This window comes from Pyxicephalus adspersus, chromosome 2 (genome assembly GCF_032062135.1).
Source record: "Pyxicephalus adspersus chromosome 2, UCB_Pads_2.0, whole genome shotgun sequence".
NCBI lineage: Eukaryota > Metazoa > Chordata > Amphibia > Anura > Pyxicephalidae > Pyxicephalus > Pyxicephalus adspersus.
This window is the reverse complement of record NC_092859.1, coordinates 67644575-67661451: the sequence shown is the minus strand read 5'-3', so window position 1 is coordinate 67661451 and position 16877 is coordinate 67644575. Positions and strand designations below refer to the sequence as shown.

General features: G+C 35.3%; 1 protein-coding gene across 1 annotated transcript in view; it reads right to left on the bottom strand.

The window, feature by feature from the left end:
- The window catches only part of STK32A (serine/threonine kinase 32A), a 91582-nt gene that overhangs the window by 19333 nt on the left and 55372 nt on the right, over positions 1–16877 (bottom strand). Inside the window, exon 6 of the mRNA XM_072398695.1 lies at positions 5056–5093. Coding sequence (XP_072254796.1) covers positions 5056–5093 — 38 coding nt within the window. The remainder of the gene's footprint in view (positions 1–5055; positions 5094–16877) is intronic.

Below are 16877 nucleotides of genomic sequence, written 5' to 3'. Positions count from 1 at the left end.
GGCAGGATCACTTTTAATGAAAAGAACACATTTAAAATTCTAAAATTGACTTCAAAAACTACAATGACATCATATTATATATTACATTTTAATGATGGAGTTACATATTGTTTAATGCAGATTTTTAAATGTAAATTTGATAGGTGGAAATAGCATTTATATCTTGTAAACAGTCACGAAAAAAAATGTTTTGAGGGGTGTTCCTGGTATGCACTGCATCTATTGACCAGTAAACCAACAATGGGGTCATAGGTGCCCAAGGCTCACTGATGCACATAGGGGAAGAGAGTGAACCCCACCTAGTCTGATCCAACAGATCAGCTACTGTAGCAGAATTAGCTAAAAATGTAATGCAACTAAGCTCTCTGTATATAGGGCCACATAGCCATAGACCTGTACTCATGCTAACCCCTTTGGATAATTGAAAGTGACTAATGGGCACGGGTACATTATAACCAGTCAATGGAATAATGTGGAGAAGTCTAATGAATCTCTTTTTCTTCTACACTGTCTCATGTGGATAGCCAGGTGTCTGTGTCTGTGTGTCATTTATCTAGGGAAGAATTGGAAGCAGCCTGATCTAAAGGATCTGCTGCTAACATCTTAGTATCATATAACACAGTATACCCTCAGAGGTTCTGTAGAGTTTATGACTTGATGAGTATATATATATATATATATATATATATATAAATAAATATATATATGTAATTATGTATAATCAAAGGATGGCTGGAGTGCATGACTATTTATTTTCCCATTGTATCTGTAAATTTTGCACTGCAGAACACACAATATAAGTATGTATAGCTGTCCTTTTGATGCTTTGTAAGTGGTGTTCTTTCTACAAAGGCTTATCCAAAGCTAAGAAACACTAAATCATGGAAGAAAGCTGTGATCTGTAAAAATGTCAGTGTTACTAAAGAGAATAAAGACCCATTCTGGGCTCACGGGACCACAGTGCTATGCTAGAGAAACATGCTGTATGTTTTGATGATTGAAGTTGTACTATAGGATTTGCTAAGATATTCCTTTATGGTGAATGTCTGAATTCCACAAAGTTCACACTGAAGTCATCACTCAGACAGACAGTCCCACTAGAGTCCTGTATATATGTGAGCATGAATATTTGATAGAGACACACTGAGAGTCAGATTGCATGAGCAATTTCTGCTGTTGAGTTGACTTGAGGAATGCGCCTGTCACAATGAATAGATCACAAAGTCAGGCAAAGATTAGACAATAATAATATCTCATACACTCATTCTTTACCATATTTTCTTCATATGGGTCCCCGTTGATATCAAACTATCTCATGTTGACGGCTATCAGTAGACACACTGCCTATGGAAACCCAAATATTTCCATTTTTATTTTTGTTTGCCATAATCTTTTCTAAAGTCCAGCTCCAATTATGTCACACCTATCATATGCTGCCATGAGGCAAAGTAATCATGAAGCTGTATAGCAGTCATTTATAACTGCCAAATCTTATTACCTTGACCAGCCACCTTCCTTCTGCACCACTGCAACACCTTGAAAAACCTATTTGCATAGAGTATATGAGTATGCTTTGTGCTTCATGCCCACAATGCAATGCTCATTGCTTGAGAAATCTAATGCATGTTCTACACACTTTCACAAGAAAGTTTACTTAACCCTCTTTAATTATCAAGTTTCATAAAGACAGTATTAGCATAAAATTTTTAGTATAAGTGCAGTGGCAGTGAAGATTGTCTATACAGAAGAGTGCAGCTGCAAGCCTACTTTGCTATTTAGCAGCATGTGACAGGTACTTAAAACAAGCATTTATCCTCTACAAATTCAATCCCTGCAGTGTGCAGTCAGAGATAGAGAACCCCCATGTTTTTCCTTGTAGCGGTATCCATTTGCAAGCACATTAATGTAAATATCTGCATCCAGACAACCTTAATTTTTTACTGTAGTGATGAACTGATTCCATAAGTGTATTACAGCAGCAAGGTTCTAAACATGTGAAAGAACATGTTTTCCTGAATCATTCCCACTTTGTCTATGACAAACATATTAAACATATAATTGGCCCATGAATAAGAGTTTAAAGTCAATGTTACTGTAAAAAAGGGCTAAGAGTCAGGTTCTGAAATAACACCACTTATTTTTTAAACAAAGCATGGTCTTCTCTACCCATTTTCAACAGAAACCTACCTGAAGTCAAAGAATTGCACTAGTCTTGTTAGAAAAAAACCTTCATACTGCCACCTAAACCATGTAATATAACATTTCAAAAGAAAGAAAAACACTGCTCCTGACAAAACATTAGACTGGTTCACATGAGCTTTGAAATAGGGTGCTTGGCACACACATTCTGTAAGGGTGTTTGCTGTGCATATTGCTGACCTGAAAAATGCAAAAAGAATTGCATCTAATAGCTGGCCTCCCTTACATTGATAGCATGGGTTGAATGAAGACAACAAAGAAAGGTGTTTGGTTTACACAATGAGAGCATACCCTCTAAAGATGAAACTTCTAGAGCAAAACATTGCAGAGCATACCTAGGAGCTAAACTCAAGCTCTGATTTTATGAAAAATATTATAAGGTCAACTACAAGGGCAAAAGAGTTTGAATTTTGATAGGGGTTACAGTATGTACTGCATAGTATGCTTCTATATATATATATATATATATATATATATATATATATATATTCAGTAAAAATACTCTCATGCTTATGTAATGTACTATATATAATACTGTATATTACTTTTTTTCCAAAAGAAAATACCATTCGGAAAATTCTTCTTCAATCAATTGCACATGCACTACCTACTGAATGCCTACCCAATTACCATTCCTCCCCAAAAAGGACCATCAAAGAAGAGATAGTTTGAAAACCCTTTCAACCCAGCAGACTAGTTGGGCTACTAAAAATCCTCTGATGTGATTGGTTTGCAAGCCTCATGCACAATTCAATGAAAACTGTTCATATCATGCAATAACTGGATCATTGGTGCAGGGAAGCAAAACAAAGGGATGAGCAAGAAACCTATAATGCCAACTTTATAACAGTAGGCTTAGTTTGATCTTATCCATGGCCTAAACTTAAAAAGAAAGGTTTGTTTCTTATTCATATTTTCCTATTTCTGAAAAAAGTCTATGTAGAGGGAAGGAATTAGAGTTGATGCTAAGTTTATTAACCAGTCACTTTTGATATGGGTTTACTGTTGCCTATAACTGGCAGAAAAAAAGAGAAGTAAAACTATTATAATTGTTATTCTAATACAAATTACTGTAATTCTATGACTTTGGGGTTTGGAGGTACCCCTGGAACTAATCTCCATCAACATAAGGAGACTGTATAAATTATAAAAAATTGCCTGGATACAGGCTGGAGCACTTGTGTTCTGAAAGCACACCTGTTGAGTGTTGAAAGGGTTTTATATTTATTAGCAAATATCCATATTTTATAATATTTATCTTGACATGATTTTCCCACACAGAAAAAGCATTAAAGAAGTGTAAAACAAAGCTATAAGGTATCAGTTTCTTACACAGTGGAAGTGTTCTTGTTCTTTAACATGTTTCATAAAAGAACTAAGATTGTAATAACCAATAAACTGAGATGATTTTTATTATGTTAAAAGGATTTCAGATTAACGGACCAAGTCAATACTTTTATGAAGTAATAAAGTAAAGCTAAGCGCTAGAGAACGAATCAAAGTATTCTAAAGTAAATGAGCAAATGTACACATCAGCTACTGCATGAATAAAATAGAATTTAAGGCAATCTTTATCCTTAATCGTTATGCCTTAACTAATGCTCTGCAGCCAACATTCCTCATATATTAGGCACTACGTTTCAGATAATGGTTTCAATGTACTGGTTTACATTCTCAATAATGACACCCATTCCAATACTTCAGTGTGGTAAAGGAGCCTTTTTGATGCTATGTGACTTCAGGGGAGGGAATGGTTAGGCGGTTCTAGAATTTTTCTTATTAAGAACAAATATTAGGCGTGAGGTGCTAATAATGGATTTTGTCATCATTATCAATCAAGAGTGGACTAGTGAGCCTTTGCCAAGTGAACTTGCCAACTTGATAATCCTTTTGCATCTTTTAAAACTGTAAGCAGGATCATAACAATATGTAAAACTATGGTATTTTCCCCCAATTTATTTTTATTTTGTTTAGGTTTTTAATGCAAGTAACAGGGCTCTTCTACTTAGCAAGCTCGTCAGGGCAAGTAGTACATTTTTCTAATAAAAGCACATTTCCCCAAGACCCTGTAAGTACAGGAAAAAAATTGCAGATGTACATGTGGCTCTTATTTTCCTGCTGTAGAGTGAAAACACACAGCAGTTTTGTGGAATAGATAGTTTGAGCCCCCAGCCTTTTGCCATACTACAGAATCTTTTCCAATGTCCATATCTCCACAACTAGGACCTAACTGTTCTGAAGTCCTGCCTCCTATCTTAAAGTTGGATCAATAGAACATGTACAAAATAAGTGAACTACTGTATAATGTTACTAGAATTGGGGAAATTGTACAAAATGTTTGGTTCAGAACACCAATTCCTTTGTGTTCTATATTCCATCCAGATGAGCCCTTGTTGAAAAATACAAAATTTTCACCTTAAAGCTGAAGTTTTATCTGCCTATCATTTGTCTTCCCTGGCTCCCTTTTCCACTCTCAACAAACATTTTTTATACTGTATTATAATAAAATTTTTTGATTGTATAACATGTTTAGAGTGACATGATCATTGGGTCTCTAAGCTTCTCTACATATTTCAGACGAATCATACTAGATGATGGTTCATTCTTCTCCAGCCAGGAGTGCTCTGACTTACTCCAGCTTCTAATGAACACTGTGGAAAACTCGGTGGGCTTTATTTATAAAGGGATGCATCTAACATTAACTGAAACATTTTCTGTTAGAGAATCTTCTTATTCCATGTGTTTCAATAGCTGTAATTGGTTATCCACCAGGTAATGATTCAGTAAATGTCAAATTCACTGCTTTATGAATAGTCAGTGAAAAAAAGAAAACATTTAAGTTTTTATTATTCTTACCTTGTTCATCTAGAAGAATGTTATCCGGTTTAATATCTCTAAAAGAGAAAAAAACAGTTCAATGAACACATTAACACGTAACAAATGTTAGCTATCATAACTAATACACCCCGCCAACTAAAAAAACCCATACACTGCTTTTTCAAATTACCAATTTCTGAAGTTCAATAATGTAAACCATCCAAAGGTTGTGTAGGACTAAAACATTAATTTTAATATTATTTCTGAACACTCAGTCTTATGCGACCAGCTATTGACAGGGAAGTACAGCAATGCATTCAGTCATCCCATACCCCAGACAAAGGTCGCTGTGATGTACCATGTTCAGCATTTCATTTTTCAGTTTGACAAGCTCTCATTTTTCCTGTCTAGTTAAAGAAGAACTTTAAGTAAGATCAGGGAGGACCTGATTCAGTGTACAATCTAAAAAATGTAAAGAATCCAACATTTTAAACTTGGTGTATTTCAATATTCAGTGTTTATACAAATTTACAAATAAAAAAAGGCATCAATAGGTTTACACTGATGTTTGAACAGGATATGTTGCTTTTACATGATAAATAAAAGGCTAGAAGAAAAGAGAAGATAAGTAAGGGTATAACAAAGACTTGACTTAAGGTAGTGTAAATTTGTCTCTAGAGTTCAGTCTAAAATGGGAGGTTTAAAATGAAAGATTTCTCCACAAATTATGATCTGGTAAAAACTCTCATATACATAAGGTTAAACTACCTAGGTAGGACAGAGACAATATAAAAACCCAATTTATTTCTACCCTATCCAAAACAAAAAGGTGAAGAAAAGTTGGCAATACATTATTGGTTTCTGGCAGAGTGTAATCACATACCATCTTATGCTGGATGGTAATGTAGATTGTGTAATGATTAATAATAGCAAGAAGATATAGAAACTGGATTAAAAAGTTGCTAAATACAGTGAAATACACAGATAATACACAATATCTTACAGTCTATCATATTTTCAGTTTGACCCTGTATTTAAAAATTTGGTTTGTTATAGTGGACATAAAAAAGAATACATTGTGATTAGGCAGGTACATTACATTACTGCAAAAGGGACAGGTGATGCCCCTTTTGCAATAGAATAAACCTGTTTGCAATATTTTCTTTTATATAGAGTGAGCTGCATCTAAAATGCCAGGTTTTTGCAGGATTTACATAATTTCAGCCTGACCATTCAAGATGGACAACAATCAATGAGGAAAGATGGTGGTGCCAGCATGGGCAGGTCTGTGTAATGAGGAATAAACAATAAGGGACTATTTTTACTATATTTAAAAGGAATAAGTGTACCTTTCCTTGAAGTCTAAGAAAGCTGATGTAGACCAGCATGACTTAGACACGTAACAATTTTATACAATAAAATCACAGTGTGAGATAATGTTGGCATCAGCCCTACAAAACTGGATACAAGTTACATAAAATATGACTACTTGTTGAAGTGGAGATATCATGACAGAACGTGAATAATTCATACTCAGCCTAACTTTCCCACAAGGTGATCTGTCAGTTTAGGATAGGTCTCCAGGTGAGATGATACTCTTATTTATTAGACACATAAAAAGAACCTAGACTGCTTTCTTATACATGACAGCTGACTGCAGCAGACACAGCTGGCTGACCAATCCCAGAGGAAACAGCGATCAGTTGTGTCAGATATTTTTCACAGGTTGCTATTGTTTCCTACAAGATCAGACCAGCACCAAAGAAGTATTATAGTGGCTTTCCTATTCTCCTCCTAACATATAAATGCATCTCTAGCAACTTAATATGCATGTGTATGTAAGTATTATGTAAAAGGAAAAAAGATCATAGATTAAAGAGTCTCAAACTGAAGTCACTAAAACATCCATGCAGAAAGGCAACTAGCATTTTCAGAAAGAGAAAATATGGTAGTATACTGCATATACCTGAGTATACATAAAGATTTTTAGACCTTTTAATGCCATTCGAAAAAATTTCAGTTGATACTTAGGTCAAACCACTAGGTGGTGCTGTGCAACATGTAACATGTTTAACAATCTCTTGCTGTCTGAGACATTATTACAGATTGTTACACACTTTACATAGACACACAGCACCATCTACTGAAGGTCAACAATAATGCACAAAAAATAATTTAAAAGCAAGTGACCCATAATCATTTTGAAAGTATAAAATACTTAAACCTGAAAAATGCAAACAAGACTAAGCCATTGATGGACCTTTTTAATACTTTTTTGGGTATTTCTGTTGATTAGTGTTTTGAAAGTTAGAAGTGGCAGACACATTTTGAGTCCTAGGTTTAAACTTGAGTCAATGTAGTTTTCCTGTTTTTTTTTCCTATTAATCCAATTCATTTTCTTAACTCAACTTTTTGGATTGTTAAGGCTTTGCAAAAAGTTTACTTATGTAACTTATTATTAAATACTTTTTCAAAGCTAAAATTTATCTACTAACCTCTCAGCTTGAAAACCTAATGCATAAACAGGTATTTACAATTTACTTAAAAAATGTAATGTGGATATATATAGTACACACACCTTGTTAAAAACACACAGGGATTTAAATTAGTGTTGGTAAATATTCTTTTAAATAAAGTTCTTCCCTGTAATGGCTGTCTTAATAAGGAAACAAAGCATAGTGTCTTCATGAATAGTAGGACCCACACATGAGCTGCATTCAGGATTCACTTGAGTAGACTTACAAGGCATTACCTGAAATAAATAGGCTCATTACATCACTTTTCAACTAATGTCTTGAACCTATACACCCGAGGCTGCTATGCGATACTTTAAAATGAACAGCTCATTGGTCTGAAACTAATGATCACCTGAGAAACCTCTGACTGTTAACTCATTCAGTCTTAGGCATGGGAACTATCATTGAGGTAGGTGAAAGTAGCATACGTTAAAGGAAAAACTTGAAAACCAAGATACTGTTTTGAAATGTAAAATTATAATCAGCTATTTAATCAATATTTATTTTTTTTCCTAAGTTTATGGAATGGGAAATGAGGTAGGGTCCATGTATGATGCTCTTTCTTTGTCTGGGGCTGGTCAAGATCTTGAAAGCACGCACAGTGCAGAGGATTCAACTTTTTTCTTTAATGAATACTTTTTGGTCAATTCACATGTTTCTGCTGCAGTGCATTGCATTAAACATCAATGGTCATTTTACACATGGTAACATGCTTTCCATTAAAGCAACCCATTCTAAATGATTGTATAGGCAACACACTAACATTTACTTAAAAAACAGTAGCGTGTTACTGAGCATTGAGGTGTACGGCAACACATGCACATCAGAGTTGGGTTACCTTAGCATTGGGGTGCCATGCAAAATAAATTTATTTAGAACAAACTTATGGATGTAAGATACCTAACAGTGGTGGGTGTGTAAGTGCATACATTCAATTTCATGTTTCTTGCTATGCTTGTGCTAGAGGTACTTCCCACCAAATGAATTACTTATCTTGGTCCATATTTTATCAAACAAATACTGAAATCTTTATTTTCTCAATGCAAAAGCCATTTAATGCTTTCAATTTATTAAGGGTTTTATTTATATGTAAACATATTAGAAATAATCGAGGTGTAACATTCCCTCATGTTGCACGCAGTGAGGCAGCACATAAGTCAACCAAGCTCCAAAAAACAGTGTTGTAATGAAGAGATTGAGTTAATGGTCTCAGCCTTGCAGCTGTTCCCAGGCTAACAAATAATATATGAGTGCCTATTACATTCTCTGCACACCGCCAACTGCATTTTGGTGTTTTATTGACCATGTGACATCAAAAATTGGGAAGAGAACTTAACTTCTGCTTTAAGAAATGAAATTAGAGTTAGGTTTAAAAGGGAACATAAATGAATGACATCCGCTAGTAAAAATACTTCCAACCACAAGCAGAAATCACAAGCTGATAGAAAAACGTTGAGATCTTATAGCAGTGCATACTAGTTTTTTATTTCTTTTATGTCTTCCTACATGTCTTTTATTAGCTACTGCAGGTTTAAGGATTTAAAGAAATTACATTCTCTTAACAAGTCTTTAGGTAGTTAACTAAATTTAACCACATCAAATAAATCGTTTTAGCAATGATAGTTAATGTTTTACAAACATTGCTTGTGTTCTAAATATATATGTATGTGAATAAAGCCATATTTGTCAATTATAAAAGCAGGCTTTGCTTCCTGCTTAGTATTACTGCACAGTGACTGTGCCTTGATACTTTTTGTATCAGCACCTATTAATTGATTGATCAGAGCAAATGTGGCGGGAAACAACAAAATAGAATTAAAACATAAAAGGAAGCTGTTTTTTTTATCAAAGATGTTACACAGTTCTGATATAGAAAAACACACGGGTATGGATGACACCACTTTCCCTGCTGCAGTTATAGACTGTACAAGAAATACAATGGTGTGCTCTCCCCACCCCCAACATGTTGATTAAACATAAAAGCAGAAGACAGATGGCGTTGGCTGTCTGCTCATTCTACTGTCTCCCATTGTTAGCATGCTCAGCATAAGGAAAGCAAAATGTGAAAGTCGTTAACAAGAATGGTGAAGTAGCCTGAATTAAGCCTGAATAAGGAATAACTATAACTGGGCTTTGAACTCCATACTGCCAGATTGTCATTCAGAGTAATGATAGATATTGACATATAAAACCAACATATAGAAACTGAATGAGGCAAATGGCATAATGGATTTGCCAGTGAAATATAAAACAAAATCAGTGATAGAACAAGCAACCTTTGAGTATATACTCATCTGTTGTATAATGTAATTGCCAATATGACTATAAGTAACAAGTTTTCATTACAAAAGTGACAATAAAAGGCAAGCTACAGGATGGGGAAAATAGTTTAAAGCTGAATTACATACCTGGTTAACGTGCCAAATGATTTGTATTTCTCTACATCCAGGACTATTTACAGGCTGTTAACCTGACTTTTTTGTAGTAAAACTATAAAGCTAGATTGCCCCCTGGCCTAGGTCAATGATTGTGAAGGGTAGAGGAAACACCAGATCACCACACTTCTCCTAATTGCATGTTTTTTACATGCACATGCAAGAGACTTGATTGTTTCCTAAATCTTCTACTCATCCAATCTGAGAGTACAGGGGAAATATAAGTGATGGATATAAAGTCAAATAAAGTAGTAACATTAGTTCTAGATATAAAAAATACATTTATTTTCATTTCTAAGTGTAATTATTAAGTTGGTTGGCTTTAAATATTTTATTGTTGGCCATTGATCATATGAGCCTTATCTAATTGCAGTATCAAAGACAGTTCTCTCCCTCTCAACCATTTTACAAAAATACACTAAGGAGTCAAAAGTCACTCATAGTTTTTTGCTTCCACAGCAGGATGTTCCACCAAAAATAATCATTTAATTCTGTTTATTTTGTCAGAAGTGTAGAATGGCTATTACCCGATTACACACACAAAAAAAAACCAACAATTGTAAAGCACAGAAATATTCTGTGCACATTTAGGAGGGCTGAAGTACAGATATCTGCAGCACACTTTGATCATGTACGTCTGTATGTATGTAGCATCATATACGTAGGTGGAAAAATTATTTGAAGAATGTTATGTACAGTACATCTTTAACCTGCAGTGGCCTTGAAGATAAGACGAAACAAAAACATGAACATGTCAGACACACCAAGACACACATCCAAAAAGTTCAAATAGTTCAACAATTCAGGATGTTAGGTGTAGATTCATGGGCAAAGAAGAACAACAGTGAACCATAAGAAGTCCAAGTGAAATAAGCTAATGTCTGCTGGTTGAATAAAAACACCTTTAGGTAAACAGACTGTCACATCCACAGGTATGGAGAACACATTGAATAGATTGATAGATTAACATTGATAGATAAATAGATTAAATAAATTAACCATTCAAGTAATTAACAAACATCCAGTAATAAATAAATGACAAATAAATAAATCCATTTATTCTTTTGATATGCAAGCATACATTAACATAACACTCCATTATTATTACTTAACGGGGATTATATAACGCAAACATATGACATTGAATATAACCTATTTAACCAACAACCTAGTTCCTCCCTTTTATTAATACCTAACCATAACAGGAATATCCATAATGTCATCAAACTCCATACTCCCAGTTATACACCCAAACAACCAGGCTGCAGGTCTCAGAAGGCAAAATCTGCACCCAACAGAACTTAAATTTTTCCAACATTTCCACCTTGGCCCCTAGCCGCCCAGCACTGCCTTAGGAGCCATAATCATCCATTCATCATAAAGGGGGAGACCCCACCAAAGACGATCCCCCCTGCCAAATTCCACCACTTTACCAATGCACTGGATCCTTGCCTTCCAAGACCCCAACTGCTAAAATTAACCACACTTTCAAATTAAAATTATAAATATAAAAGTGTGGGTGGGCGGGAAACTTTATCTTCCAAAAGAGGGCCTCTCATCCGCTTTTAACTAATCCCCTCCTACCCCACCCTCAACACTAGCACAGCCCCCTCTAGTCTTACTACATTTTAATAACCCTTAACACCCCTGGGTGAGGCCTCCCACCCCCCTATGTCTAAATTCTTAAGGCTACGGGCCTCTCTAGAATGCAGAAACAAAAAAGGATGCAGACTTTAGTCATCAGCTTTCACCAACCCTTGATAGTTTACTTAAAAAGTTCAAGGAGAAAGCAGGATAGAACCACATGTTCCTCCAACTCTTATCCCAATCACAGCTCAGAATAAAACTTAATATTGGAAAATATTAGAGAAAAGATGTAATAATCTCATGAACTATAAACTACCAGTATATGTAATTTAAACATTTAGACCAGGGGTCTGCAAACTCCGGCCTTTAGGAAACAATGATCCTTTAGGAATGCAATGGATACGGAGGAGAGGGATTTCACTTCAGGGGGCGTTACCTGGTGAGGGCAGAGCCATTAGGGCGGGACTCAGAGTCTGGCCTAGTGTGCTCCCGCCCACCCCTGAAATGGCTTAGTGGCCATAAAAGTTTGCAGACCCCTGATTTAGACCTTTCTGAGTGCAATCCAAGCACCAGCTAATCACACTGATAGAATGCCAATTCCCTTGCTTTAGCAGCTACTTTAATTGCACCTGGCACTGGGGACACGCATTGTGTTACTTGTATTTTGTCCTTATGTAAACAGTCCAACGTCAGACCACTGACCACTGTAGACAGACAACATTTTTACCAGCATTGGGAACAATAATAGTTTACCTACTTTCAAAGGTATTATTCAGCGAGAAAGGTAGTTGTTCATCACAAGGGAATCTCCCCAACATTGACACAAACTCATAAAAAGACTTTAACTCTTCCCCTCGCTACCCAGATCACAACCTAAGGAATCATCTGTTTTGCTCAGCAATTTAGAATAGACTTTACTACAAATAATTTTTTTTCCATACTTCAGTTTTATTACATACTATAACAAAATAAATTAGAATTACTGATTTAAACTCAGTTCCATGGTTTAAGGCACCTGCAGTTTGTGCTCGATGGAGAATTTCTTCCAAGATATGGCCACACCTGCTCTTTACTTCACTTTTGAGCATGTCATATTGTTGCCACATTGTTTATGTCTCTTACTAAAGGCTGATGTCATACTGACACATTTTTACCTGTTTAAATAATGTGCATCACATGTAATACATCTATTCACATTGTATGTCTGAACTACAGTGTTTCTATCAGCTTTGGATTATAGGCTTGTTTGTGAAAAAAAAAATATAATTTTCTTGCATTGCTTGATTATTGTTTATTGTTTTCACTATACGTTTTTCACATAAACAGTAAAACAGTAGGTTCCCCAAAATTATGTTCCTGGAGAACATGGATGAGAAAGTAGAACTGTTCGCCTAAAACAGGTAGCAAAAGGTTCACGATATTAAAAAGTGTCTTCTTTTTTATGCTTTTTCTTATCACATGAGCTTTGTGTTTCCTGTTTTAGGTGGGAAAAGCCAGGGTACCTCATCAGTTCTGTCCTGAAAGATTCTTAAAGTTACTATGTAACTAACACATTTTTTTTCTGGAATAAATAGGTTCCAATCTCTGTCATGTCTAAAAGCTGCTGTGCAGGGGTTATTGAAAATAAAAATATTAGCACACATTGGTAACAAAAAAAAAATACACACTCACAAATAAAGAATAACTGTGCTTGAGAACCAAGACCTGTTGCCTTCAATATGCCATTAGAAAAAGAATCTCTGTTTATAAAACATTTATCTCTGGTTTGACAGATCAGAGCTGTTTGTAACACATTACATGAGGACATTTACTCGTGGCCAACAACCATGAACAAAAAAGCATTTGACCCATTATAAACAACTCAAAAGTACAAAATACTTAAACCTGTAAATTAAGGGGAACAGATGAACATATTACTGATTTGAATGTTAGCCGTTAAAACCACACTTTGTACCCTAGGTTTAAACTCAAGCCAAAGTATTTTTCCTGTTTTTTTTAGGTAAAAGTAGGTACTTGGTCTATACTCAAATAGGTTTATACTTGACTATAGACAGTAATTTTTACCTGTCATGCACTGCTAATTTCTGCTGTCTACAAGAGACAAGCTTGCTAAAGAATCTTTAGCATCCAGCTCATTTTCAGGTCTGGATAAAAAACACACGTTTTATTCAGATAGACTGAATCTTAGGCAAAAGGTATTTCACAAGACTTAGTCTCCTCCTTTAAAGTGCAAAACCCCAGGGAATTAGTATATTCAACAGGTACACACTCTGTTTTCTGGTGACCACCAACACATCACATAAACTAAGAAATTACACCATGAGAATACCACACATGACCCTCATACACTTGACCACAGAAGCTAGTTGCATATGTACCACTTGATGAGTAACCAATAAAAATGCTTTAGCATGCATTACTATTCCATAGGATTATTAATCACCATCAACTGCAATCTCGCAAAAAATAATCTATCTTTTGGAGGTTTTGGTAGAAGCTCACTGAATTAGGTGTGAATACCCGTAAAAGAAATGCCAAAATTGCAAAACTACCTGCAACAGGTGATTATTCCACCAGAATCCCCAAGTAGAAAAGAATTATGTGGCTGATTTAGGTTAAAATCAAGGGAAGCAGGTAAATACAGAGTTAAAATTGTATATGAAACTGTTTTTACTGCGAAAAGATCTGCAGTTCTGTACATATAATTTTGGGACCTAGAAAACCCCTAAAAAATCTGAATGGCTAAACGTATAGGCATACCCTATCCAAGTCTGCAAACTGTGAACTACAACAGGTGGAACATTAAGAAGACAAATTCAAGTATATATATATATATATATATATATATATATATATATATACATACATTTGCATTCATTGTTATTTTGAATTGGGTTTAGCCATATTTAGGCTCACCAGCATGTGGCAATAACACTGATGACAGTGTTTGGTAGACTAAAGATTTGTACAGATGTCAGATCACTGCAAACTATCTTTAGTGATCGTTTCAAGGGACAGATGAACTAACAAACACTGTACACACAGCGATGCTCTGTTCAATAAGGAGGGGGAGGTTTAAAAAGCGGCACCCCACTGTGCTCTCCTCCATGGAAAAGCACAGTGGCCGGTGACGATCAGTATTCCTCAATCCGCTAGGGTCGAACCACCGGCAGCCCAGTGGACTGTTTTACACATGCTGGATTTTTGACCAGGACAAGCAGCAACATTCGCTTTAGGAGACAATCAGCTGATGTGTTTTCAAAACTCAACCTATTAGAACTTGTGTATGAAGTGTACACAAATGTGTATGTATATATATGGTCCTGTAGTACTGTAGAAAGCAAGACAATGACATCAGAGGCACACAGTTTTTAAGTTTTAAACAAGTTTTATATAAAGTATCCTAAATTATCTATGCCAGCAACTGACCCATTGGTTAGTTTGGGAAGAGGATTTAAAAAATCAGTCATATCAACCTAGCACATGCAACATGATGTAACATCTTTGGCAAGAGAACATAGTTAATAGTCTGTAATTATGCCTTCACCCAGGGGGTAGAAGATAAATGCACTGAGTGACTAGGCTGATATAACAGTTCAGAACAGATGTACAGCAGTTTAACTCACAAGAGGAATCCAAAAAGCATGTTTACATGATTGTAAATTATACAGCATGGCAGCAAAAATGATTCACAAGCACATGGTCCAATCACATCTGCCGCCCTTCCATCAATGCAATTACCTCTGACTTCTTTAAGCTTCAACACAAAGAAACATATTTCAAAAACACAGCAAAAAAAAAGAGCTTCACAGTTGTCTCCAATACATATCATACTGCATAAACAAAACATAAAAAAATTGGCTTTTTTAAATGATGTTTTAACAATATATTCATATGCAGACTGCCAATACCAGTAAAAAAAACACCTGATCAGGGCTACATGATCAGTCAGATTTTAATGTAAAAAGCGGGAATAAACTGTTAGAGTGTGCCTGAAGAATTTACCTAAATGCAAGTTTAATGTCACATGAACTGCAACCATGATCATTAAACCTACTAGATTATATATTGTATTGCATCGCCTTGTTTGCATTGCACAGTAAACATCAACTTGTCTTTGTGCCTTCTGCTCCACAGAATGCACATGCCAACATTTTTTTGAAAAATACATAAATGTGATAAGAAATTAAATAAGTACATAATTTAAAAAATGTATATCATAGGAGGGGTTTTTATTCCAGGCGTCGGCAAATGAAATGGTATATTCTGGCTACTTGCATGTGGTTCTGTGCATGAGCAGAATTTTCTACACGATTGGACCAATGGTGCTCTACATACGTTTACCTAAAGATTTACAGATTAAAGGTATTTTTTTACATTCTCCTTTTATGAAAACCACTTGCAATTAATGTACTTTTATTCCTGGAGGTAGAACCAGAAGTAGTTTAGAACATCTCAATTTTACACAAAGTTGGATGCTGGAGCAAACATTTCATAGCCAACCTCTCTTGGTATTAAATTCCGCCTTTACATGCTGTACACTGAGCATGAGTACTAAAACAAATCATGGCCATATAGGTACTTATGTGCTCATCAATTTCTTGTTCATATGCAATTGATGGGTAATCATAAATTATTATCCCTAAATCAACGTCTCATGGTAGAGACAATACAGGTAAACATGCTAATTGCTCAATCTTTTTCAACAGCTACATACTGAAGAACTAAAGCCTCCCATTTATACCAGGATTTTTTAATAAAATATTTTAAATCACAGATGCTTAGCTGAAAACTGTGACAGAATAAAGATAATAATTGTGTTCACTGTGACAGAAACATGATCTCACTAAAGTGCCCTATAACATGAATCAGAGCTATCGTAAAGATATTCATTTACAGTATTAGGATATATAAATCAGACTTGTACTGTATATGGCTCCTGCTGATTCGAACAATACATCTGCTGCCTTGGTTCTATTCGGACCTTCTGCCAAGATGCAAAGCTATTTAATCAGCCGTCAGTCTTCCCCTCAGCCTAAAGCATGACAACTCATTACAAAATATATAACAGCAGCAGTCGCCTGGAACTCCTTTATACAGGCTCATCTCCATGTCATTCACAGGGAAACAAGTCATTTATATGGCATCAATTTTCATATGAAAGGTTTAGCATAGGTAAGTGACGGTCCCAAAAGACATTGTGTGGCTTAATTACCTCTGAGTATATTCTACCTTTTTTAAAAAAATCCCCTCCTATTACGGCTAAGAAACTTAAGAAGCCACCAAAGCTATGAAAATGGATACTTTTTGCATTTCTAAGTAA